At 36.5% G+C, this 25,208-nt stretch overlaps 2 protein-coding genes across 2 annotated transcripts in view; both read right to left on the bottom strand.

The window, feature by feature from the left end:
* LOC143922476 (TBC1 domain family member 13-like) overlaps positions 1 to 24,944 on the bottom strand; it is a 54,803-nt gene extending 29,859 nt beyond the window's left edge. The window contains exons 1-2 of the mRNA XM_077445727.1: positions 24,840 to 24,944; positions 22,058 to 22,131 (exon numbers count right to left, since the gene is read on the bottom strand). Of these exons, the coding sequence (XP_077301853.1) occupies positions 22,058 to 22,131; positions 24,840 to 24,859 (94 nt within the window). The 5' untranslated portion in view covers positions 24,860 to 24,944. The remainder of the gene's footprint in view (positions 1 to 22,057; positions 22,132 to 24,839) is intronic.
* On the bottom strand, positions 12,743 to 15,761 carry LOC143922789 (uncharacterized). Its single transcript, XM_077446119.1, has 3 exons — positions 15,742 to 15,761; positions 13,581 to 14,350; positions 12,743 to 13,473 (listed from the first exon to the last, which is right to left on the bottom strand). The coding sequence occupies exons 1-2, from the start codon at positions 15,759 to 15,761 to the stop codon at positions 13,891 to 13,893; spliced, it is 480 nt and encodes a 159-aa protein (XP_077302245.1). The 3' UTR covers positions 12,743 to 13,473; positions 13,581 to 13,890.
* Positions 24,945 to 25,208: the final 264 nt, after the last annotated feature.

The raw sequence follows: 25,208 nt of genomic DNA, 5'->3' as shown, positions 1-25,208 counted from the left end.
AGCAATAGCTTAGACTCTACATAGAGCTGATTAACATTAAGGAACATACACATATGTATGTAGGTAGTGACGCGCTGTTGCGAAACCAAAACCGAAGTGTTGCGAAACCGAATCAACCCCATCCCAGCAATCCCAGCAATCCCAGCAATCCCAGCGAGTGCACGAGAGAGTTCGAAACGAAACATTTGCGAATCGTCCTAGTGGCGAGGGGTGTTTTGGCGCGCGCGCGGAAGAGTTTTCCAAACATTGCAATCTGGACAGTGAACGCGAACTGTCCAGAAGTGAACTAAAGTGAACGAAGCTGGTTAGTGTTTGGTATTGAATTAATATGGGGCATTGAATGAAGTCAGTACTCACCGGCAGAAGGTTAGAAGCAGAAAGAGGGCGGCAGCGAGCGTCCGGCGACAGCAGAGACGGCGACGTGACTGAAGGCGCCTATCTTTTGCCACTACCCCTTTGCTACTATCACTGTCACCAGTACCGTGCCGGTGCGATCCAAACAGCACGCTTTTCATTGTTTCCCGATACGCGCATTTCCTATGACTATTTCTGACTGGCCAGAATGTGACCTTTGTCACTTGTTGAAAAATCACTTTTCAACTTTCTCAAAGAACATTTCAATTTCATTTTTTTTTTCTTTTTTTTTTAGTTTGATTATTTGGATTTTGTCAAGGGGGGGGTTTTGACAGGAAATAGGCAAGATAACTTATATTTTTTATTTTATTTTATTTAATTTACACCACAGGTAAACCCAATGCGCCTTCCTGGCCAAAGACAATTATATAAACATATATGTACACCATCCATATATACACAAATACTTACACGTATACACAAATACACATACATACATACATAAATATAAAAATACACATATATACATATACATACATACACACCTACACATATATATTCACATATACATACATACACATATACATATACATATACACATACACATACATTACATACATCCATAAACATACAAACATTATACATGCATATACACATAAATAGTACTAATCAATATCAATTAAATCATTCAATCCTTAACACGTCATCTTCTATTAAGGATCTTGGTGTAATACTCAATAATAAACTAGATTTCTCTGAACATATTTCTTTTATTACCAACAAAGCATTTAAATCTCTTGGATTCCTACTCCGCTCAACAAAATCCTTTAATGATCCTTATGTACTAAAATTACTTTATTTTTCCTTTGTAAGGTCTCACCTTGAATTTGCCTCAATTATCTGATCACCTTTTTATTCATCCCATATTAATTGTATTGAGAAAGTTCAACTTAAATTTATTAAATCCTTACGCTACCTTTTTCCTACCTATACCCATTCTACTGTTTCCGACATTTTAAAAATCCTTTCTTTTGACGATCTTTCTGTCAGGCGACGACATACTGATGCTATATTCTTCTTTAAGCTCATAAATGGTTTCCTTGATTGTTCTGATTTACTGAATAAGGTTAATTTCAGAATCCCAGTTCGGTACTCTAGACGCGTTGCACTCTTTTCACTTGATCCTTTCAATACTAATTCCCAAAAATATTTTTATCTGCAGCGCGTTTATCGTATGTTTAACGGAGAGCTGAATGAGGTTGATCTATTTGGTATTTCCCTACATCAATTCAGGTCTAACATCAAGAGAATCTTGACCGATTGATTCATTTCTTCTCCTATTCTATTTTTCCAATATTTCCAATATTTTTATACTTTAGTTTAGTTATGTAATGTGCTATTTAATTCATATTATAGCTTTCATTATTTTCCTTTTCATTTGCTTATTTTGTATTTGAGATAAGAGTGGTGATGAGTGAATCCGTGGTAAGTTTCACTCTATAAAATGTCACACAACACTATGACGGTCTCAGGTCAGCGGCGAGTAAGTGCCGCCGCTTAACAAAAGCACAACCCGGTTTTCAAAGGTACCGTATCATCTTTGACAGAGAAGGAAACTCTATAATAAATCCCTGGTAGTGGGCAGCAGCTCTGCCAGTATAAGATGTCAAAACATTTACTGCGCTGTAGAAGGAAGTGGGAATCCACTGCAGTATTCTCCCAAGATAACTATGATGTATAAAAATAAATAAGTGTGAAGAAGTCTGACTCTCCGGCTGACACCCGGCGCCTTCGAGGTTCCAGGTCTCACGGTGTGAAATTGGCTACTGGCCACATGCATGTGACTCACCAGGCATCATGTGGAAAATATGCGACTGGAGAAACTTTACGGAACAAATCCAAAATAGGTACTTGGAACGTTAGAGGACTCCTGAATCCTGGGAAAACACTGGTTGTTGAGAAAGAGATGTACAGTCATGGGCTAGATATACTCGGAATCTCGGAAACGCACTGAAAGAACAACGGCCATTATAAAACTTCAAATGGAAATACGATATATTTTTCTGGTAACCAAGATTCGTCACATAGCGGTGTCGCGGTGATCTTAGCATCTAAATTAACCAGTGCACTAATTGGCTACAACCCCATAAGCGACAGACTTACATATACACTTAAAACTCAACACGCATCCGTATAAACTCAACATCCTTCAAATATATGCTCCTACTGCAGATGCCGAAGATATTAAAATAAATGCGTTCTATGCTTCACTACTCGATACATTGTCAAATATCTCAAACAAAGAAATGACCATTATTCTTGGTGATTTTAATGCCAAAGTCGGTAATAATAGCAACATTGATAACATAGTAGGTAAATATGGATTGGGTATTCAAAATGAGAGAGGAGAGAAACTTATAAGTTTCTGCATTGAAAATAAAATGTCCATTATGAATACTTGGTTTCAACATCATCCTAGGCGATTATACACTTGGATATCTCCTGGGGATCGTCACCGCAACCAAATCGATTATGTATTAATAAATTCTAGATGGAAATCATCGATACATAACGTCAAAACATTTCCAGGTGCAGATTGCGGATCGGACCATAACTTACTTGTTGCTAAATTTCGACTGAAATTGAAAATGATTAAAAGACATCAAAATAAAGCAATTAAACTCACCAATGATGATGTAATTAATTTTGGCAATGTAATCAGAGAAAAAGATGCAGAATTCCAAATAAATCCTAATGTAGATGTAGAAGAGTCTTGGAAAATTTTTAAAGATCTCATAATTCGGTATGCCAGAAAACATCAAACACCGCAAAATGAACATCGTAAGTCTTTTATCTCTGATTCAACTTGGGTTAAGATAAAAGAACGTAAAAGACTTAAACAAACTGGCATAACATCGACAGAATATCTTGAAAGGTATGCAATATTACATAAAGATATTCAAAGGAGTTGTAGGCGGGATAAAGCTAAATATATAAATGACATATGTGAGGAGATAGAAAAACACGCATTAAAGAATCAGGCAAGGGATATTTTTCACAAAGTAAAAATCGTCACTGAAAAATTTTCACCCAAAAATTGGACAATAGATGATCAATTTGGAAACACGCTTACAGATATTGATGTGATACTCAACCGATGGAAAGAATACTGTTCGGAATTGTACAGTGGTAGTTCGTCCACCTCAATTGTTTCCCTAATTGATGATGTCAGGGAGCCTGACATCTTGACATCTGAAGTTGTAAATGCCATAAAGAAACTGAAATGTAAAAAGTCTCCTGGCAGCGATGGTATACAAGCTGAACTTCTGAAAGAGCTTGGTGAAACTGCGATAAAGGCGCTATGTAATATGTGCAACAAGATCTGGGTAAACGGAGTATGGCCGAAAGATTGGGTCAATTCAATATTCATTCCCTTACACAAGAAAGGATCTACAAAAAAATGCGAGAATTACAGGACCTTAGCCTTAATATCGCACTCTAGTAAAGTATTGCTGTATATAATTAAAGATCGTTTGAGCAGTTACCTTGGATGGCAAATACCGAACGAACAAGCAGGGTTTGTAAAAGGCAAAGGGACGAGGGAACAAATACTGAATATACGTCAACTCATTGAAAAATGTCGAGAGTTTCAAACTCCAGCCGTTCTTTGTTTTATAGACTATAAAAAAGCTTTTGACTTTGTGAACTGGGACTATCTGTGGAAAGTTCTACTGGACATGGGAGTCCTCATGCATCTTGTAAAAATAATATATAACTTGTATAATGATAACAATGCAGTAGTTCGAATCAATTCGCTAAACTCGACAAATTTTCGAGTACAACGTGGAGTAAGGCAAGGGTGTATATTATCTCCAGACCTATTTAATATATATGGAGAGTATATAATGCGTAGAGCACTGGATGGTTGGAAGGGTGGAGTGTCCATTGGTGGAAAAAAACTATCCAATCTTCGGTATGCGGATGACACAACGCTCATAGCTAATAATCATGAAGAAATGGCCGAACTGATCCGTCGTGTTGAGACAGAGAGTAATGTGCTTGGCCTCCAGATAAACCGCCCCAAAACAAAAATTATGATAATTGACCGTCACCAACAGCTGCAAAACAACAACTCAGCTTTAAACGGTATAGATGTGGTCGATAATTTTGTCTATCTGGGGTCACTCATATCTAGCAACGGCGGCAGCGAATTGGAAATACGGCGCCGGATTACATTAGCAAAATCGGCAATGTCACAACTAACGAAGATTTGGAAGAATAGAGCCATTACAACTTCTGTCAAAATCCGTCTCGTGAAGAATCTCGTTTTTTCTGTCTGCCTTTATGGTATCGAGACGTGGACCATGAAGGCGGTGGATAGACGGAGAATCGATGCCTTCGAGATGTGGTCCTGGAGACGGCTACTGCGCGTGCCTTGGACCGACAAACGCACGAATGTGTCTATTCTTGAAGAATTGAAAATCAAGGATAGACTGTCAACAATATGCCTGAAACGTATATTGCAGTTCTTCGGCCACATTGCACGAAGAGGTGAGGAGAGCCTGGAGCGGTTGGTTGTGGTTGGAATGCAGAAGAGCCAGAGGCAGATCCCCCGCATTCCCCTGGACTGACCAAGTATCTGCAGCGACGGACGCTTCCACGGTAGCAAGTCTTCGCCTGGCCGAATTTAGAACTGAATGGAGGCAGCTGGTTGACCGCACATCATAGTCACGATCCTCAGTGATGAGGGAACCGACAGCAATATTTTGTATTTACCTTTTTCATTTGTTTTATATTTGTAAATTTCAATTTCTTCTTATATTCTATTTTATAACCTTTTTCAAATATTTTAATACTATAGTTTATGTTTATATGCAATGTTCTACATATTTTGTCATGCCTTTATTCTTTACTTTTAAATTTGTTTTCCTTATATTTATCTTTTTCATTTTTGTAAAAATCTATTATTGGACTCGGATGTTACATATATTATTTATTTACTATTTGTTTTTTTTATACATATCTATGTACATCCTGTCTGTTGATTTTTCAATTAATAAAATAAATAAATAAAATACACATAAACACATAAATACACATAAATAAAGATAAATTTCTCATATATATAAAAATAAAAAATAATATAATGTTACGTACGCCGCGGATTGAGCGAATTGCACTTAGACCAACAGATATCTGTTATCGGGTTAACTAAGTGCATGCACTTACTTCCAAGGATTATATCTGGACTCTAAGTGCATTTAGGCTAAACAATGACCGTTATTAGGCTTTTCTCAGAATCGGTACGGGGAGACCCAATGTCGTGGAAACACATATCCGAATACGTGACTATACAACAGGTAAACAGATTAGGCGTCCTGAGAGATCTACCCTTTATAAGGCGGTATGTAGGCGATATCAGGTCATTCTGGACTGAGCAGTGACAGTGCGTGTATCTCCTTAATCATCAATAAATGCTGTGATACGACTGTTGGCCTTTACTTGGATCCTCCACCCACCCCTACGCAACAATAATTTATATTTAATTAATATAAAATCACAACATATAAAAATAAAGTAAATACCATTGAAGTATAATGTATAGAATAGTCATTCCTAACAAAAGTATCGCTTAAAAGCGAGCAATCGAAGAGAGAGACGGAAAGTCAGAAGAGAGACAAAAGAGTGAGGAAAAAAAATTCGTGGAAGTGATCGTCCCTTACAACAACTGGGCAAAGCAGCTGACATCTCCGGGCACACGGATTTTTTGTGGCAACATTTTTAGGGACTGAGAGCAATTCTATGCATACTAATTCAATGTAGATAAAGTAATAATAACTGTTTTTCAATGAGTGAGGCTGGTCCGAACATCTAGCACGTGCACATACAGATGTTCTGACTTTGTCGAACTAATACTACCACACAATTTCACTAGTAGAGCCTATTTCAAAGAGATCCTACTGCTACAGAGGTTAACAAACAACTGAGCTAAACAGCCGAAATCTCCGTCTGCACGGAGTTTTCGCAGCAACATTTTTGGAAGCTGAGAGCGCTTCTACCCATTCTACTTCAATGGTAAATACATAATAAAAATATGGTATGAACTAAATTCAAATAAAATAAAAATAATGAATACTTAAAAAAAGTATGAAATTAACAGATCCAATCTTCGTGTCTTTATTGTAAACATATCTAATATTTTTTCTGCACTAAAATTTATATCTAATATTTTTATTTATTTATTTATTCATTTTTATTCTAAACAGACCATTGTGGCATAACAGGAATTCCTAAAGTGTCACAATGGTCAAAAAATATAACACAAAAAAACAAAATAACAATTAAACATAAATTAATACATAAAAAAAATACATTTGAACATAAACATAAATACATCCATACATAAACATAAAAAATAGCATTTAATAATAACAGATAAAGTAAAAATATCAAATAAAAAATATAGCATAAGGAATGTCTTGCACCTACAGCCAGTTCCAATAAATATGGAAGAAACAACTACAAATACAAAACATCCCTGTAGGCCCAAATGGAAGAGAGTTAATCAAAATTTTACTCATAAATCACAATCAATCATGAAAACAATGATGAGCACAGACTACCAGATAAATGGGTTAGAGTAATTTCCGACAATTTACGCTCACTAAGGTGGAAAATATCACATTCAGTCTCGGCAGCAACGATTTCATTAAGAAGTCGAATAGCTCTTGGAATAGGAGCCATTCGAAAAAGGACTGTGCGGGCAGGAAATATTTAATAAAGCAAGTCCATTTAGTCGATTTTCCGACATCGTATTTCTTAAATATGTTTTGAGTCGTCGTAGTGTGGAAAAGCTCCGTTCGTTCACTTGTGGCTGTTGTCACCAGAAGTGTTGCTAGAATTTTTGAAGTATGTAAATATTGAAGGATTGTGAATTGCAATTGCAGCTAGTGCGTTTTTTGGTCGATTTTCACTAGTACTTATATATTGCCACCACATTTCCAACTCTTCAGATAGAATGCAAGGCCCACAAAATATATATTGGTTGTAAATTTCCCCCAAAGTCTTTATCTTATTTTTTAAAACACTTGATGGTTGAGAGCTTTTTCCATCGGGAAGCAAACATTGGAAATTTTCAAGTAAATGTTTATGTCCTAAAAATCTGTCATGGATTTGTGATAATTTGTGGGATATTTTGCCGCCCACTGCGCTCCGCCAAGGGGGGGGTCCAGACCCCCCGGACCCCCCCCTTCGCTACGCCACTGTTTCGTATAGTACTTATTCCATCAGTCAGGTAAATGTACAGCTTTTCTTCTTCTTCTTCTATGTAATGCCGAATCCGTATTCGGACGTAGGCGACTATCATGGGCAGACATCGTTTATGGCCCGTGCGAGTCCCGTCCCATCCATGACCTGATGACCTGATCAGATCCGGAGCCAAGAGAGCTTCTTTCTCCCAAGCCACCGTTTGCCTTCTATGATTGTAGGCGATAGAAGGTGAAATTAGGGGCCGCGATTAATGTGGCCAAAGTATTCCATCTTATGTACGTAGAGGTTGTGATCGAGAAATCTCGTCTCGAGATTTATCGAGAAATTTTGATTCTCGTTTCTTTTTCACTTTGACTTTTTCACGGTCACCCGTCATTCTTTTATCCTTTATTCGAATTATCAGCTATTTTTTAAGTTCCTTGGCTTAAAAAGAATTGTTTTTAGACAGTTTTTCAAGCATACATTTCAATGTTATGTCGGCTGTATATAGATTTATGTCTTCACGACATAAAGCTTCTACAGCTATTTTTACCAGTCGTATTGCCAATATTATGTCAGAGATTTTATTAGTGGTTGTGATCGAGAAATCTCGAGAAATTTTGTTTCTCGTTTCTCGAGAATATTTTATTGTGAAAATTCGAGATTCTCGTATCTCGAGAAACCGTTTATTTGAATCTCGAAAATATCGAGAATATATTAAATTTATCACTACATGTTTTTGTTCAATAAACTGACTGATTTGTATACTTGGCTGGCAGTGGTTACAATGAAATCACACCATTTTTAAATTACATATACACATGTATATGCATGTAGGTACTAGTCACTAGTGGGAAAGTATTCGGTTATGATATCACTAAAACGCTAGTAAAAATATTTTTTTAATGACAATATGACCCCACTGTAACACACATAAAACAAAGATTTTTGATTTATTATTTATTTATTCGTGTATTTGTTCCTAAGATATTAATAAATGTATAGTCAGTATTTTAATATACATAGATGGTCAGTATTTTTACTATTTGTCCGGTCACAAAAACACGGGCAAAGCTGGGTAGCAACACTGGGAATTTTATAAAATTCTTTGTTATATTTATATTGTTACATATATTTACTATTTTAAATTAGTTTGGTATATTTTTATTTTCTTTTCATGCCTTCTTTTATAATGTTTTTTATTTTATAATTTTCCTTTTTTTTCTATTCAATGTTCTATTGCAGCGTTTCCCAATCTATTTTGACTTTCGTACCACTTGGTAGTACATAACGCTAAATTGTACCACCATATAAAAATGAGTGTATTTCATGAAATTTGTTATAAAGTGTAATAAATTATTATATAAAGTATTTGCATGGTAAGGAATGTGAAGACAGGATACACTCAATATGTAGATCTGTTTTGGTAAGGAATTTTGTGGAAAAAAATTTATTTGCGGAGTCACAATTATAATATGCTCAAAGTTTAATATATTTATCTACTATCTTGTCATACTTCTATTATTGATAGTACAAATATTATTGATGGTTTTAATAAAAACACAAAATTACAAAGTACATATAATATGTTTTCTTTTCATTGAATCTGCTTACAAAATAAATTTAATGATATCCTAGTACTTAGTTTTTTTTTAAATTTGGTTCAAATGATGCGAGATTTACCCTTAAGTTTGGAGCTGGATTCAATCAATTTATATATTTGTCTTATTAAAACATATGAAGAGAAAGCTCTCTCAACCAGTTCAGTGCAAGTAAGCGGCGACAAAAATTTAAGCGCTATGTCATAAAGCTGTTCATATTCTTCACTTCACCTCGCCAAAAATTAATAACCTTATTCATTTCGAATTCAGTTTTTAAATGCTATAATTTGAAAGTTCAATCAAGTTCTCCTTTTCCTCGGTAGCTGTCCGAAAATGTAAATTATCAAAGGGGTTTGAAATCAAATTGTTTGCTTCTTAAGGTTTGGGGAAGCACTGCTTAATAGACTATTTCAGCCCCATTTAATATTCAATTATTTTTTCACGTATATCCCGTGACTTGTTTTCAGATAATAAATTATGTAAAGTTTCAAATACTTCAGTTTGATCATTTTCGATACATAAATTCCAAAAAAATAATTTTCTAATCATACGTACCTTCAATTTTATCTGCAACATTAAAGATTATTATCGAACTGTTCTCAAGTGTCAAATTTAAGTTATTTATTTATTGGAGCGTGAACGCGGTAAATTTAAAAATGTACTCCAAAATCCATGCCGGATCTGAGGAAAACGTATCGATTGCCAGATTTTCGATCATCGACTGACGTCGTATTGACATATTGACGTCGTCGATGACTAATTAAGATAATGTTTATTAATTACTAGTTGTTTTACCCGGCTTCACTCAGTATCTAATCTATAATTTGGAAAGAGACTTTGTATGTATGTATGTATCCTTGGTCGTCGTCGTCGTCGTCCGTAGATCGGTGACGTCATCGACCACGTGATTCGATTTTTTTTTTTCGATCCTTGGGCGCCGATTTGTTTTTTTCGATTCAATGGATTCACCCCCGCGGGGGCGCAAGGCGAGTAGCTTCATGGGGCCCCGCCAGGGGCGCCATAAGGGGCGCAGCCCCGTGGGGCCCCGAAGGAGGCCCGGAGGGCGTAGCCTTATGGGGCGCAGCCCCATGGGGCTCAAAAGGGGGCGCAGCCCCGTGGGGCCCCGAATCATGGGGGCGCGGAGGGGCGAAGCCCCAAAAGGCATTAACTAAGGGGGGCAAAGCCCTAAACGGCATTTAATCATGGGGGCGCGGAGGGGCGAAGCCCTAAAAGGCAACTGATCATGGGGGCGAAGCCCTAGACGGCAATTAACCAAAGGGACGTGGAGGAGCGAAGCCCTTATCGGCAACTGATCATGGGGGCGAAGCCCTAGACGGCATTTAATCATGGGGGCGTGGAGGGGCGAAGCCCCAAAAGGCATTAACTAAGGGGGGCGAAGCCCTAAACGGCATTTAATAATGGGGGCGCGGAGGGGCGAAGCCCTAAAAGGCATTAACTAGGGGGGGGCGAAGCCCTAAACGGCAATTGCTCATGGGGGCGTGGAGGGGCGAAGCCCTAGAAGGCAAAGGCTCAGGGGGGCGCCGAGGGCGAAGCCCTAGAAGGCAAAAAAAAAATTTTGATTTTTTTTTTTTGATTTTTTTAAATTTTTCTTTTGATTTTTTTTTTTTGATTTTTTTTTTTTTTATTATTTTTTTTAAATTTTTTTTTTTTGATTTTTTTTTTTAAATTTTTAAATTTTTTTTTTTTTTAATTAAATGTTTACTATTAGCTTAGTCATGTTTAAGCGGTTTATTTTATAAACACTGAGCGAAGCCGGGTAATACAGCTAGTTTGTAATATAAACAGCTTCAACATGGTGAATCTAATAGTAAATATTCAATTGTTTTTTTATTAAACTTATTTGAATCGAAAAAAATATAATATTCAAACAATTTAACTGTCGTCAGGGAAATTTTATTTTGTTTTCGAAGTTCCCTAACAAAGATACAAACTTACAAAGTCTCTTTCGAAATTATACATAAGATTTAAAAAATATTTCTATTTTTATGATTGTAAATCATTCATTCCTGCATGTCCGCCATTACTGATTTTTTTTCGCGTACCATCAAGTGGTACGCGTACCACGGTTTGGGAAACGCTGTTCTATTGTTTCACTCTATATCTTTCTTTCATCATGTCTTTAACCCATTTGAACCCACGCGGTCAGTTATGAACTTACTCGATGTATGCCAGCGCGGTCATTCACGGCATTTTACAATTTTGCGTCGTAAAATAAAGGGATCACTCAGGCCGGCCGTAAAACCTTTCGTTACGCTTGGTTAGATGTTGGTGATGAATTTTAAGAAAGTCAAACGAAATTAAATCAGTTCCTTTTGTAGTTTTGAGGGAATAACATCGAGCGCTTTTCGACTTGCAGATATGTCGATGAGAAAACATACGTAAGTTTTTTATTTTTACATATTTTTTATTTATCTTTATGTTTCTAATACAGTAGGACTTATTGTATAATATGCATAAGAGAAATTGCGTTTATATATCTCATATTCCTGAAAAAAAAAAATCAAAAGTCGACGGAGTCGTATATGACTCCTTGGGATAATGACACATATTTTTTTCCAGAGAATGCAATTTTACTACTGCAGAGATACGGGAAGAAATTGATAATTGGGACGAGTCTCAACTTCCGGATTCCACATACATACATATTACCACCCCTGGAAACTGATATTCGGTTAAAGAAAAAAGTAGGGTGGAAATCAATCAACCATTTAGTATAAATATGTATAATAAATATATGGGTGGGGTTGATCAAATGGATAACCATATTTCTAACTATAACATAAGTATTAGAGGGAAAAATGGTACATGCCTATTCTGTTTTGGAACATCGATGTAGCTGTGAATAACGCTTGGATTCTAAGCAAAAGTTTTGGTTGTAAATTTGATAAATTAGGATTTATCAGACAGGTAACAGAGACGTTGTGCAAGTGTTATGGTCAAAAACGAAAACAATTGGTCCCATTCAGACCCGGCAAAGTTATTGTGTGTTATGTTATGCGATTTGAAAATATCATTTTATCGAAGAGATGCGTGTTTGTTATTTTTAAAATTAATTTTATAAATTTCTTAACAATAAAATTACAAATAACCAGTGAGAAAGTATTATAACTGATTATGTGACTCTATTGTGATTTTTGTTTTATTTTAAAAAACATGTTTCATTAGCCCCAAAGGTCGTTCACGACACCACCTTGAAAAAAATTAAAAATGTTGAAAAATCAATTAATTATCCATCCCTATCCTATAAAAAATATTTCCCATGAAATAACTCAAAGATTTTGGAAAATAAACGAAAAAATAGTCCTGGGCACATGGGACATGTGTTTTCACGCGAGCTCTGGGTTCAAATGGGTTAATAAAGTTATATACCCCTGATTTAATATACATAAGTAGTGTTTGTGTCCTTTTGATTTTTGTATGTTGTCGATTTTATCTGCTAAAAAAATCGATTCTATTCTAGTCTGTCTATTGATATTGTTGCGTAGGGGTGGGTGGAGAATCCAAGTAAAAAGCCAACAGTCGTTTCACAGCATTTATTGATGATTAAGGAGTTACACGTATTGCTAGTGTTCAATCCAGAATGACCTGATATCGCCTACGTACCGCCTTATAAGGGGTAGATCTCTCAGGACGTCTAATCTGTTTACCTACAGTATAGTCACGTATTCGGATATGTATTCCCACGGTATGAGAAGTGCACTCATTGTTTAGCTTTCATGCACTTAGCTTGTTGCTAATCCCTAAAACCACTTACACCGGTCTCACGGTCTCTCAAGACGTCTACCCGTCTTAATCCGATCGCAGTTACTCGGCGGCTCTGTTTAGTATACGTTACATTGCCCCCCACTTAGGTCAAATCGTCCCGATTGACCAACAAATCCTAATTGATAAATCTAACGTAGTAGTTACATTTATATCTGATATCAGTCACAGTTACATTTAAAATTACAGCCGTTATCTTTACAGTTACAATGGAAACAATGACATTTAAAATCTATTACCGTTACATTAACGTTACCTTTACAATTTAAATTCTGTTACAGTTAGATTAACGTCACCTTTACAATTTAAACAATTACATTAAACCTTCGTTAAACTTCAATTTACGACACCTTTACAATGTAAACAAAAACGTTTAAAATTTCGTTACACTACGATTTACGTCACCTTTACAATGGAAACAATTACATGAAAACTTTCGTTAAACTTCAATTTACGACACCTTTACAATGTAAACAATTACATCAAACTTTCGTTACACTTCAATTTACGTCAACTTTACAATGGAAACAATTACATTACACTTCATTTTACGTCACCTTTACAATGGAAACAATTACATAAAACTTTCATTACACTTCACTTTACGTCACCTTTACAATGGAAACAATTACAGTTATATTTCTAATCCCCTAAAATTAGTCATCCGATGTTTTACATTTGGAAATCATTCTTTGTCAGCTCTTCGGTCCAAAATTTTCTCACGTGTTTGGTCCATGTTGCTCGTATCACCAAAGTCCAAATTTGCTATGGCAGCCCCGTATTCCTGTCATGTGGTCCAGCATCCTGCTGCAGACCAACGTTCAACCCAGAACGTGCTCCAAAGCCATGTCCCACAAGAATGGCTCCCATCCTCACAAAAGTGACTTGGTCCATGTCTCTCGTGTCACCATCGTCCAAATTTGCTACGGTGGCCCAGTGTTCCTCTGTCATGTGGCCCAGCATCTTGCTGCAGACCAACGTTCAACCCAGAACGTGCTCCAAAGCCATGTCCCACAAGAATCGCCACCATCCTCACAAAAGTGACGGTTGACCCTGGAAAATGTGCACCCCTCAGTCTGCCACTCTGCTGGTGGTGCTTCTTTTCCGTTCCCTTGACCCTGGAAAATGTGCACACCTCAGTCTGCCACTCTGCTGGTTGTGTTTCTTTTCCGTTCCATTGACCTTGGTAAATATGCACCCAACAGTCTGCCACTATGTTGAATGTGCTTCTTTTCCGTTCCATTGACCCAACTGAAATCCATTTCTTTCTGATGTGTTTTCCCGTTACATCTGCGAGATGATCTAAACACTGCTGCAACTGTCCATGTATTTTTTCAGGTACTCGTGTTTCCACTAGTTTCCAACTAGATTTTTTTCGATGTTGACGTATATCAATTGTTCCACTCTCTCTCGTTGAAGTCGCGATCTGGCGTTTCTTCGGTTTCAAATGCCCTCACGTGGTTGATCCAAGTCGCTCGTTTCCCCAACGTCCAAATTTGTTGCGGTGGCCCCGTCTTCCTCTCATGTGGCCCAGCATCTTGCTGCAGACCAACGTTCCACCCAGAACGTGCTTCCGTTGCCATTCCCTCTGAAGCGGTGCCTCTATCCTCCCAAAAGTGACTTGATTGACTCCGCCGACTGACCAACCAACATTTATCCAATCTGATAAATGTGCCTCTCTGCCATCGCATGGTTCCGATTGAATTCCATTTCAATCCGTTTACTTTCCGACTCTTTGCGAGATGACACCTGTGACCTAACAGGTGGTTAACTAGTTTCCAATTAGACTCGACTAGTTTCCAATTAGATTTTTTTCCAGTTTGTTGACAACTGCCGTCAACAAACAGTTGAAGGGAATAGTGGCTTGTAATCGACATCTCTCAGTTGTAGTCGATCTCCGCTCCTCTTCTGACGACGATGCTTTCCCGTGGATCGTCGTCACCTACAGCCGCTAATTCTTGCTACTTGCGGCGTAAGTAGACTGGCGAACTGCACTCGCCCCGGTCGCCCTTTGGATGACTCTGCAATTGCCGGATGCTGCTCCTCGATGTTGCCCTTGACAGCGCCCCAAGTTGTCCTCTCCCGGCAGCACTTGTACGAAACCTCCCGTTTCGTAACCTCCTTCCGTCATCCCGATGAATTCTCGGCGGCCACCGCCGATAATGTCAAAGTCGAGTTGCAGTGATAACTGCAATTCGACAACCGAATATGTGATGACCGATTCTGTGTGTTGCAGTGAAAACTGCATTTTTTTATTTCGTGTCTCCATGGCTCGAACTCTCTCCTACAGCTCCCGAAGATGGCTTCGCTGTAGCTTCTCTTCCTTCGCTGGTGACTTTGTTCCACGGCCCATCTTGGATCCCACTTCTGACGACCAGTGTTGCGTTGGGGTGGGTGGAGAATCCAAGTAAAAAGCCAACAGTCGTTTCACAGCATTTATTGATGATTAAGGAGTTACACGTATTGCTAGTGTTCAATCCAGAATGACCTGATATCGCCTACGTACCGCCTTATAAGGGGTAGATCTCTCAGGACGTCTAATCTGTTTACCTACAGTATAGTCACGTATTCGGATATGTATTCCCACGGTATGAGAAGTGCACTCATTGTTTAGCTTTCATGCACTTAGCTTGTTGCTAATCCCTAAAACCACTTACACCGGTCTCACGGTCTCTCAAGACGTCTACCCGTCTTAATCCGATCGCAGTTACTCGGCGGCTCTGTTTAGTATACGTTACAATATTAATAGACAGACCCAAACTCTATTTTTGACATGAATGATCAATTCGGCACTCAATATCAAAGTCAATATCAGCGAAACGGATATTATTTATAGTTTCGCCGCCTATTCTTACTCCTATTCGACTATTGAAGACCATTTCCGAATACAGATTGAAGATTATGGGCGACAATACACATCCCTGCCGTACCCCTCGACTAATTTCTCCTTTTTCGGTTTCCAAGTCTTCAACCTTCACGACAGCAGATTGGTTCCAATATATGTACATAGGTGTTCTTCAAAAGGGCGATATCCTTTGCATCTATCCCAGTTTGGTTCTTCTTCTTGTTAATGCCTTGTCCGCATCCGGACGTTGGCGACCACCTCGTCGATTATTTGAATATATCCGCATCAGTCTTCAGCGGCTCGGAACAGCTCTTCGGCGCTCATATCGGTCCACATGCGCATGTTTCGAAGCCAAGATAACTTTTTCCTGCCAATCCATTTTTTTCCTTCTATTTTCCCCATGGTTATCAAACGGAGAAATTCGTATTTTGGACCCCGTATCATGTGTCCGAGGTACTCCATCTTTCTCCGCTTGATGACAGAAACAAGTTTCTCACACTTTTACTGATCACCAGGTCTTCCAGAATCACAGCAACACCATTCTTATGAGTGCCGTCAAGCGATCCCGAGTAGTAAGTCGTATATCCATTGCAATGCATCGTTTTTCCTGCTCCAGGCCATCTAGCTTCGCTTATGCCGAGCATCTGTATTTGGTTTTTTTTCATTTCTATTTGCAGATTTTCAATTTTACCTGCTTGATACATGGTCCTAACGTTCCAGTTTGGTTAGTGCATGGATTAATTTTTAAGTCATGTTCCACTCTATCAAATGCCTTTTCAAAGTCGATGAAACAGACGTATGTACATATATCCTCTTTTTGAAATCCCTACACTTTTGTAGGAGTACGTTCATGCAGAACAACGCTTCCCTTGTTCCCAATCCTCCTTATGTTCTCTTGGATGATTTTGAGAAGTATTTTAAGGGCGTGGCTCATTAAACTTCAAGCTCAATCTATAGTCATTGCAGCCGGTTGGCTGATTTTTTTTTGGTAAGGGAATAAATGTTGACTGCAACCATTCTTGAGGGATTTTACCAGTTTCATATATTTGATTAAAAAGTTTCTTCAGTATTCTTCATCCAATAATTTTAATAATTCTACGGGAATCCTTTCCTTCCTTTCCTGGATCTTTTTTTTTATTTTTGGCCTTTTTGATTGCATTTTTAACCTCCGATTGTAATACACTCAGACTTGATGTTTGAAATTCTCCCCTTATTTCTGGTTCAGTACGTTGTCTCTATTTCATGGCATCTTTCTTCCAAGTACTTCTCTTTCGCTTCTTTTATCTTTTTGCGAATCAAGCGATGGATATCTTCATATCGAGCGTTGTTTGTATTTTTAAATGTTCTTCGGCGGTCCCGTAAGTCTAGAATTTCTTTCGTCATTGGTATCTTTGACTAATATTTCCTTACTAGGTTCATCGATAGCCTTTTTAATGTGTCTTCTGTCATTGTATTGTAATCTACATTTTTCATTCCGTTGTTAATATTACGAGCAAGGTTTTCTGACGTCTCTGGCATATTAAGTAGTTCAAGATTTAAGCGCTTATTCCTTTTTTCCTTTTTTTATGTACATATACAGTTTCTTTTGGGCGCAACTTTATTTTTGCTCCCAATAAGCAATGATCTGAATTAGCATCCGCTCCAGGGTACGTTTTCACCGCATGTATAGCGTTGCGAAATCTTTTATTTATAATATTGTTACGTACGCCGCGGATTAAGCGAATAGAATCCCAGAGACTATGTGACCGATCAAGGGTTATCTGTTAACGGATCAACTAAGTGCTTACACTTAGTTGACCAATGGATATCTGTTAACGGATTAACTAAGTGCTTGCACTTACTTCCAGGATTATATTTGGACTCTAAGTGCATTTAGGCTCATTCCCTGCTTCGTTCAATGTTCTAACATTCCATGTTCCCATTTTCTCGACCGCTTCGAGCTGGGAGATTCTTCACACCCTTGCTCCATTTAAGGAGCGCCCAGAACTCAGGGCCGTTTTTATTTTTCTCTCTATTTGCTTCTTCGAATTAAGCTTCTTCGAATGCTCAATATGTACATACATACATATGTATATGTAAAGATCATATAAAATATGTAGCATTATGCAACAGCCATCTCTTCCCCAAATCGGTTGTTACTCATAAAGGACTTATGGCGCCTCGTAAGTTAGTACATATTCAGAATCATTACCTATGCTTGATTTCATATATTTTTTAAATGGAATTTAAATTTATAATATTTTCATATTAACATAATTACCCACATAATTTCGATCACATTTATTTTGATAATAATTTATTATTAACGTCGATCGATTGATTTATTAAAGTTTCTTATTGATAATATTTAACGTTGAATTATTTCATATTTAATAATTTAATATTGTGTTTTGAATGGTTTAATATTTAATGTTGAATTATTTCATAATTGATTATTTAATATTGAGTGTTGAATTGTTTAATATTTAATGTTGTTAATTTAATATTTGATATTGGATACTTGTACTCAACCTTAACGTTAATGTATGGTACTAATTTCATGAATATTATGATTGTGAATAAACTGTCAATATACATATGTAAATATATCATAAATGGAAACACACGTCCGTCCGCACGGAGTAATTACAAAGCTCAGAGCAGAGCTCCATGCAACCGCTCAGGTCCCCAAGTTGCAGATAGGGGAACGACTCTTGTAGTCAACTGCCATGGCGACATGGTGGTCCTGGACAAGGAGCGCTGAGATAAGAGTGGTGATGAGTGAATCCGTGGTAAGTTTCGTAGAAATGAAAAAATATCAAATACAGATGCTCGGCATAAGCGAAGCTAGATGGCCCGGAGCAGGAAAAACGACGCATTGCAATGGATATACGACTTACTACTCGGGATCGCTTGACGGCACTCATAAGAATGGTGTTGCTGTGATTCTGGAAGACCTGGTGATCAGTAAAAGTGTGAGAAACTTTATTCCGTTATCTGAACGAGTCATGATGATACAATTAGCACGAAAACCTATACATGTTAACATAATACAAGTGTATGCCCCGCCCCCACTTTAGATAAAGAAGTAAATGAGATTGAAGAATTTTATCAACAAATCAAAGAATTGATGACATATACGAAAATACATTATAATGGGAGATTTCAACGCCAAAGTTGGAGACGAACAAACAATTGGTTATAACTGGTCGCTTCGGACTTGGAGAAAGAAATGAGAGAGGAGACAGACTAGTTGTTCAGTTTTGCCAGGAAGAGTAGTATGTTATCTTGAATACTTTCTTTAAGCTACCTTAAAGAAGATTATACACATGGAAATCCCCAGTGGACTGTCCTGATAATATTGTGCGAAACCAAATTGACTTTATTTTGATAGACAGTAGATTTAAAAATAGTATAAAATCGGTGAAAACCTACCCTGGTGCAGACGTGGCATCCAATCATAATCTACATACATATGTACTTTGTGGGAAATCGAAGATAAGACTGAAAAAGATTTTAAGAGCATCAAAACCTAAACCGAGATTGGATTGGATGTCTGCTTAAAAATCTAACGATCCACGAACAATTTACAAAAGATCTCAATAAAAATTTTAAACAAAAATGTATTGAAGAAAATAGTACATTTTTGTAAACTTAAAGTGGGAAGGTATGAAATCAGCAATGACCCAATCTGGGAAAAAGTTTCTTGAAACGAATCAAATAATCAAGAAAAACTTGAAGAAGCAACGGGAATATTCAGATAAAAACATTTCATACTCCATAGGAATAAAAATGGAAAAATCATTTTAAATATGGATGAGAAGAAATCAGAATGGACTGACTACACAAAATTGCTCTTTAAAGACTAACCAGTTCACTTCACCGCGTCGCAGACTCTGTCTGTTTGCGAAAACTCTCTATGGAAAACTCTTCCGCGCGCTAAAACACCCCTCGCCACTGGGATGGGACGAATGCACTCGCTGGGATCGGTTGTTGGTTCGGTTTCACAACACTTTCATACATTCGCGCTGTATGACAGCCCAATGCGAAATGCATGTTCCTTTCTCGTCTCGCGCTTTCTTTTTTATCCTTTCAATTTTATTTTCTTTTCTTTTACACTGCAGACGCGCGTCTTCCGATTATAATTCTTATTTTACAAAATGTGTATACTAGCTGTCCATATGCATGTACATGTACATACATATTATATATTGAATGACACCAATACAAATTTCAATGTTACTAACCAAAGAACCCACACGATGACATATTTTCCCATTGCGCGAAATCTGAAGCATCATGTTTTTACAAGCTTTTTATTAATTATATATGTACATATATAAGGAAAGGAAATTCCTTAGATTTTTATATCTGAAGACATTTGGATTTTATCCATATCTGTTCCCTAGTGCCTTTGTCTTGGGATCTTTGGGTTTCAACTCCCTGGCAAAGAGAAGAGATTTATTTCTTGGGAAACATTTCGTAAAATTACTTAGAGGAGAGATTCACAATCCCACTATCCTGGAGAAACTAAAATTCTGGGCCCCGGAAAATCGTAGAGTTTTAAGAAAACATGATATATTTTTGCCAATTAGGGCTAAATCAAACGTGCTCATGAACTCCCCCCTCTCGAGAGCTGTTCGACTCCTTAACTTACTGGCACATTACTTGGACCTATTCGATGCCAGTTATGTTGAGTTGGTGGAACACATCCTAAATAGCACGATATAAATTTTTCAATCTTATTTCTTTGTTTTTATTTTGTGTACATATTTTTTACTTGATTTTTATTATTTTTTTATGATGTTTTTTTTTTATTTATGATTTTTATTATTTTCTTATGTTTTTTTTATTTATGATTTTTATTATTTTTTTTATGATGTTTTTTTTGTAATTTTTATTATTTGTATTAAAATCACATTGACGCTTTGGGGCAACCTGTCAAGTCTCTGTGGTATTGATTTTTTAAAATAAAATAAAATAAAATAAAATAAAATATATAATATATATATATATATATATATATATATATATATATATATATATATATATATATATATATATATATATATATATATATATATATATATATAATATATATATATATATATATATATATATATATATATATATATATATATATATATATATGTATATATTGAATATATATTCAATATTAAGTATGTATTGTATTGTCATCATTGAGCAAAATTGAATTTTGAATATTGCGCTAAAAATTATTGTATATATCGTTATATTCAGTCTGTTTCACTTTGTAGGCTGTTGCATTGGGAGGTTATATCTATGCAATTGGTGGTAATTATGATATTATAAGCAATAGCAATAGTACACACGACTCGGTAGAACGGTATGACCCGGAGGCTCAAACCTGGACGTATGTTGCTAGTCTTCCTGAAGCACGGTATGGGCATAAGGCTATTGTCCACAATGATAAAATTGTTTGCGTCGGTGAGTTGATTTTGATTTTGTAACAACCATTATTGTGTGTGTGTGTGTTTTTTTTGTATGCAAGTGATTAATATTTAATACATATTTATTTCAGAAGGTAATCACTTGTCGGTGCTAGAATACAGCCCCGATAGAGCTCGTGGACGATTATTGGATCCATTTCAAAGAAACGTTCCAATTTTTATATGCTAATTGCACCGATGCATTTACTGAGTGGTTTTAATGTTTAATAATGAAAATGAAACTTGAATTAAAATGAGTAGTAATATTTAAATGCATAACTTGTTTAATATTATGTATGTACATATAATGTTTTTACGTTTATTGTTTTCCTTTTAATGGTAACACTGTTGGCTTAAAACAGGATTTTTGTTTTACATTTCCATTTTTATTTATTATATACATACAAACATATATACATATGTAGGTAAATTTATGTGGAATTATTTGACATTGCAAAAAATATGTACACATTTTAAGACTAGCTCGGCTTCAATTTCTTTATTTCATGAAAACTATTTACAGTTCATCCTGTTTTTGTCACAAACAAATATGTATAGGCAAAAAAAAATTGTAAATTTTGAACTATTATACAAAAGAGCAAATTATAAAAATTATAAAAATTATACAAAAGAAGGCTTGTTCAATATTTTATTGTAAATAAGCTTTAATAAGTACATAGACGTAGGATTGGATTAAGTTGTGGTAAGTTTATTTTTTAAATAACACTCAAGCAATCGAGAAACGTTGCATTTTTACAGTCGTAAGCATTGTATACCGTTAAAGCATAGTTTTTGCAAATGTTCCAATTTTATTAGATCCGCTTGTAGCATAGACTCGAATTCCTTGATCCTGAAACAAAGCATACAGAAAGATCAATTTCATGCGAAAATTTTGCACGACAACACTTTCAAACGACTCGTCGTTTGCAGTATAAAATTACACATTTGTGATAGAGTTGACAGATTTCTGAATTACGCCCATATTATACTGATATATGTAAATATTAACCGATTTTTTCGTTTACATGAGTTTTTTTTATAATCTCAAAGTTTCATATAACATTTAATGGGCTAATTTCATTGTAAGGATGTTCACTTTATTTTCCATCCGTATATTTTAACCTATTTAAACGTATATTCATGGGATGCGTGAATACTTCCGATTCAAATTCACGTCCCAATAGGATTTGTTTATGAATAATCCCGTAAATCAATATTCACAATCCTTATAAATTCGAATTCAAGGTGCGTATAGTTTGTCAAGAATAATATCCATAGTCGATAGTAAAAATTGCACTATCACTTATTGCATAATTGCACTACTGTCCCGAACAAAACTCTTGGGACGCCCAAATGTCCCGTTTTACTAATACTTAAATTCCGACAGAAGTTTTTAGCTCGGAATTAACATAAGCTATAAACAAAAAGTCGATATCTGGACCAGACAATCTGGTAAAAACTGCAGCAATATTCAACAATGAACTATTTGTCTACAATGAATCGATAATTTTCTCACACTCGGAATGATTCATCACACGCAGACGCGGACACTGTCAGAACAGAAAGACAAAGATTAGTGTGATTTTGCTAATATTGAATATAAAAATCCACTCTCACATTCAAAATCTAGATGGCTATCACTATTACCGGCAATAGAACGCACTATTTTGAAGCTTTTTTTTAGCTGAAGAAAAAGCACCAAAAACCCTATTAGATTTATTCACTAATCCTCTCAGTGAAGTCTATCTTTGGGTTCTTCATTGCACTTTTCATTTACTTGTATTAAAAATAGAAGATGAAGGAAATCAATTATAGATATTCTAAATATTATCACTTCGATTGAAAATATATCTATAGAAAAGTCAAAGATCTGATTTTTTTTTTGGGGGTTTCCCGGTTTAACTTGCATGAAATCTGACAACCCTACTAACCAGCAGTTGTGGTCTAATGGTTACGAGTTCACTTCCCGCTGGACTCTCATTGCTAGCCAGACCTTGGTTTGACGAGGTTGGTCGTTTCATATCAGAATTTGTCAATTTTTCTGATTTGAAACGATTCCTGTGAAATTGGCATTATTATCCAATTTTCTGTTGCAAGAAACCTAGAGTTAATATTATCTCTAGGTTTCTCAATAGATGTCTTCTATGGATGATTATGGAGTATTGTTACATGAATAAGTTATTCATTGTCATTTATCGTACGATGTTTGTAATATCTGACCATAGATGTCGGATATTGTTCAGATTTACATGTATTAATCAATATGTGAACCAGGAAGGCGCATTTGGGGTTTATCTGTTAAGCCTTCCTGGTATAAGTTTGTATATATGTATGTAAAATATACGGGTCTACGTGACGAGACAGAATGTTAAACGACAGAAAACGCAAATATCGGAAGGCAAAGATCGAAAATCGAAAGATTGCTGGCCAGACCTTGGTTTGACGAGTTCGGTCGTTTCATATCAGAATTTGTCAATTTTTCTGATATGAAACGATTCCTGTGAAATTGGCATTATTATCCAATTTTCTGTTGCAAGAAACCTAGAGTTAATATTATCTCTAGGTTTCTCCATAGATGTCTTCTATAGATGATTATGGCAAATTAAGTGAGTATGTGCCGTTTCGACTTAAGATCTTTCGATTTTCGATCTTTGCGTTTTCTGTCGTGTAACATTCTGTCTCGTCACGGAGACCGAAAATATACAAATATATGACGGGCGCGTAGGCTTTATCGTAATCTCATGTCACTAGGATAGAATTATTGTCAGCCATGGCAGTGTCGAAGTTGTACAAGCTTATTTTCAATGACTCCACTGCTCTGAAAATAGTGCTAATTTCCAAACGAAACAATGACAATGCAGGTGCACGTTTCATCATTGGCCCGGATACTGGAATGTTTACAGTGTAAGAAATGTAGAGATATGGCACGACTTATTTCCCTCATCGAACCTAATCTGTACAAATGACATCATCGCGTCCTCTTCTCGTACACGGAAGTTAGTCGTGGTCGAAATACTTCGTCCAGCTTACCCATGAAGACGATTCGACTCGCTCCAGATACGCAATCACGGAGTACACGGGAAATCCCAACTACGCATCAAACATCGAACACAAAGGAAGACCTCGACCCCGTCGGAATCTTCCAGAACGTGATCTCACCAGCCCAGCTCACCAGATGCCAGTGAGCTTCAGGAACTCGACCTAGCTCGTTCCAGTGAATCCTCTACCTACTTCGCTGTACACACAAATACACCTGTATCAATCGAGTAATAAAGATCCTCTTCAAAATTCAACTGAATTCCCATAGGCCGGGAAACGGTCCAAAACCTTCAACCCCCCTATAGAAGTATTAATAATATGTAAATTAAAAGTTTGATAAGAAATAGAGGATCGGATGGATTTGTCGATTGGTTCGTCGCTTGTAAAGTTTTTTGACTGTTCTCGAATATCGCAAAGGTGGCTGTCAGAATGTCTACTGGCGTGTTATTTATTTGGAAATAGCATTCGATGAACAGATAAAGTCATTAAAATTGATCGATTGAAAGGAAAACGACTCGCCTGTTGGAAGCGATACTCATTTTGAGCGTCGAGACGATGACACGACGCGCCCAAACCAAAACAATCAATTGACAGATCACCGAGCAGTGCTACCAACCTGTACATGCCGACTTGCCATGACAAATAAATAAACAAAATTGATACGTTTTCGAATTTCTGATTCCTGTAAAATTTGCGTTTCCTTCCCAATTTTCTGTTGCGAACCTTTAGTTATTGTTATATCTTAGGTTTCACCATATTGCTCACCATAGATGTCTCTGTGGTTGTTTATCGAATATTAAAAAAAATTCGTATTGTTACATGAAAGTTATTCATCGTTATTTATCGTATTAATACGATGTTTGTAATATATGTATACTGACCATGGCT

This window comes from Arctopsyche grandis, chromosome 2 (assembly GCF_051622035.1).
Source record: "Arctopsyche grandis isolate Sample6627 chromosome 2, ASM5162203v2, whole genome shotgun sequence".
In the NCBI taxonomy this organism is placed as follows: Eukaryota; Metazoa; Arthropoda; class Insecta; order Trichoptera; family Hydropsychidae; genus Arctopsyche; species Arctopsyche grandis.
This window is presented reverse-complemented; position numbering and strand designations above follow the sequence as displayed.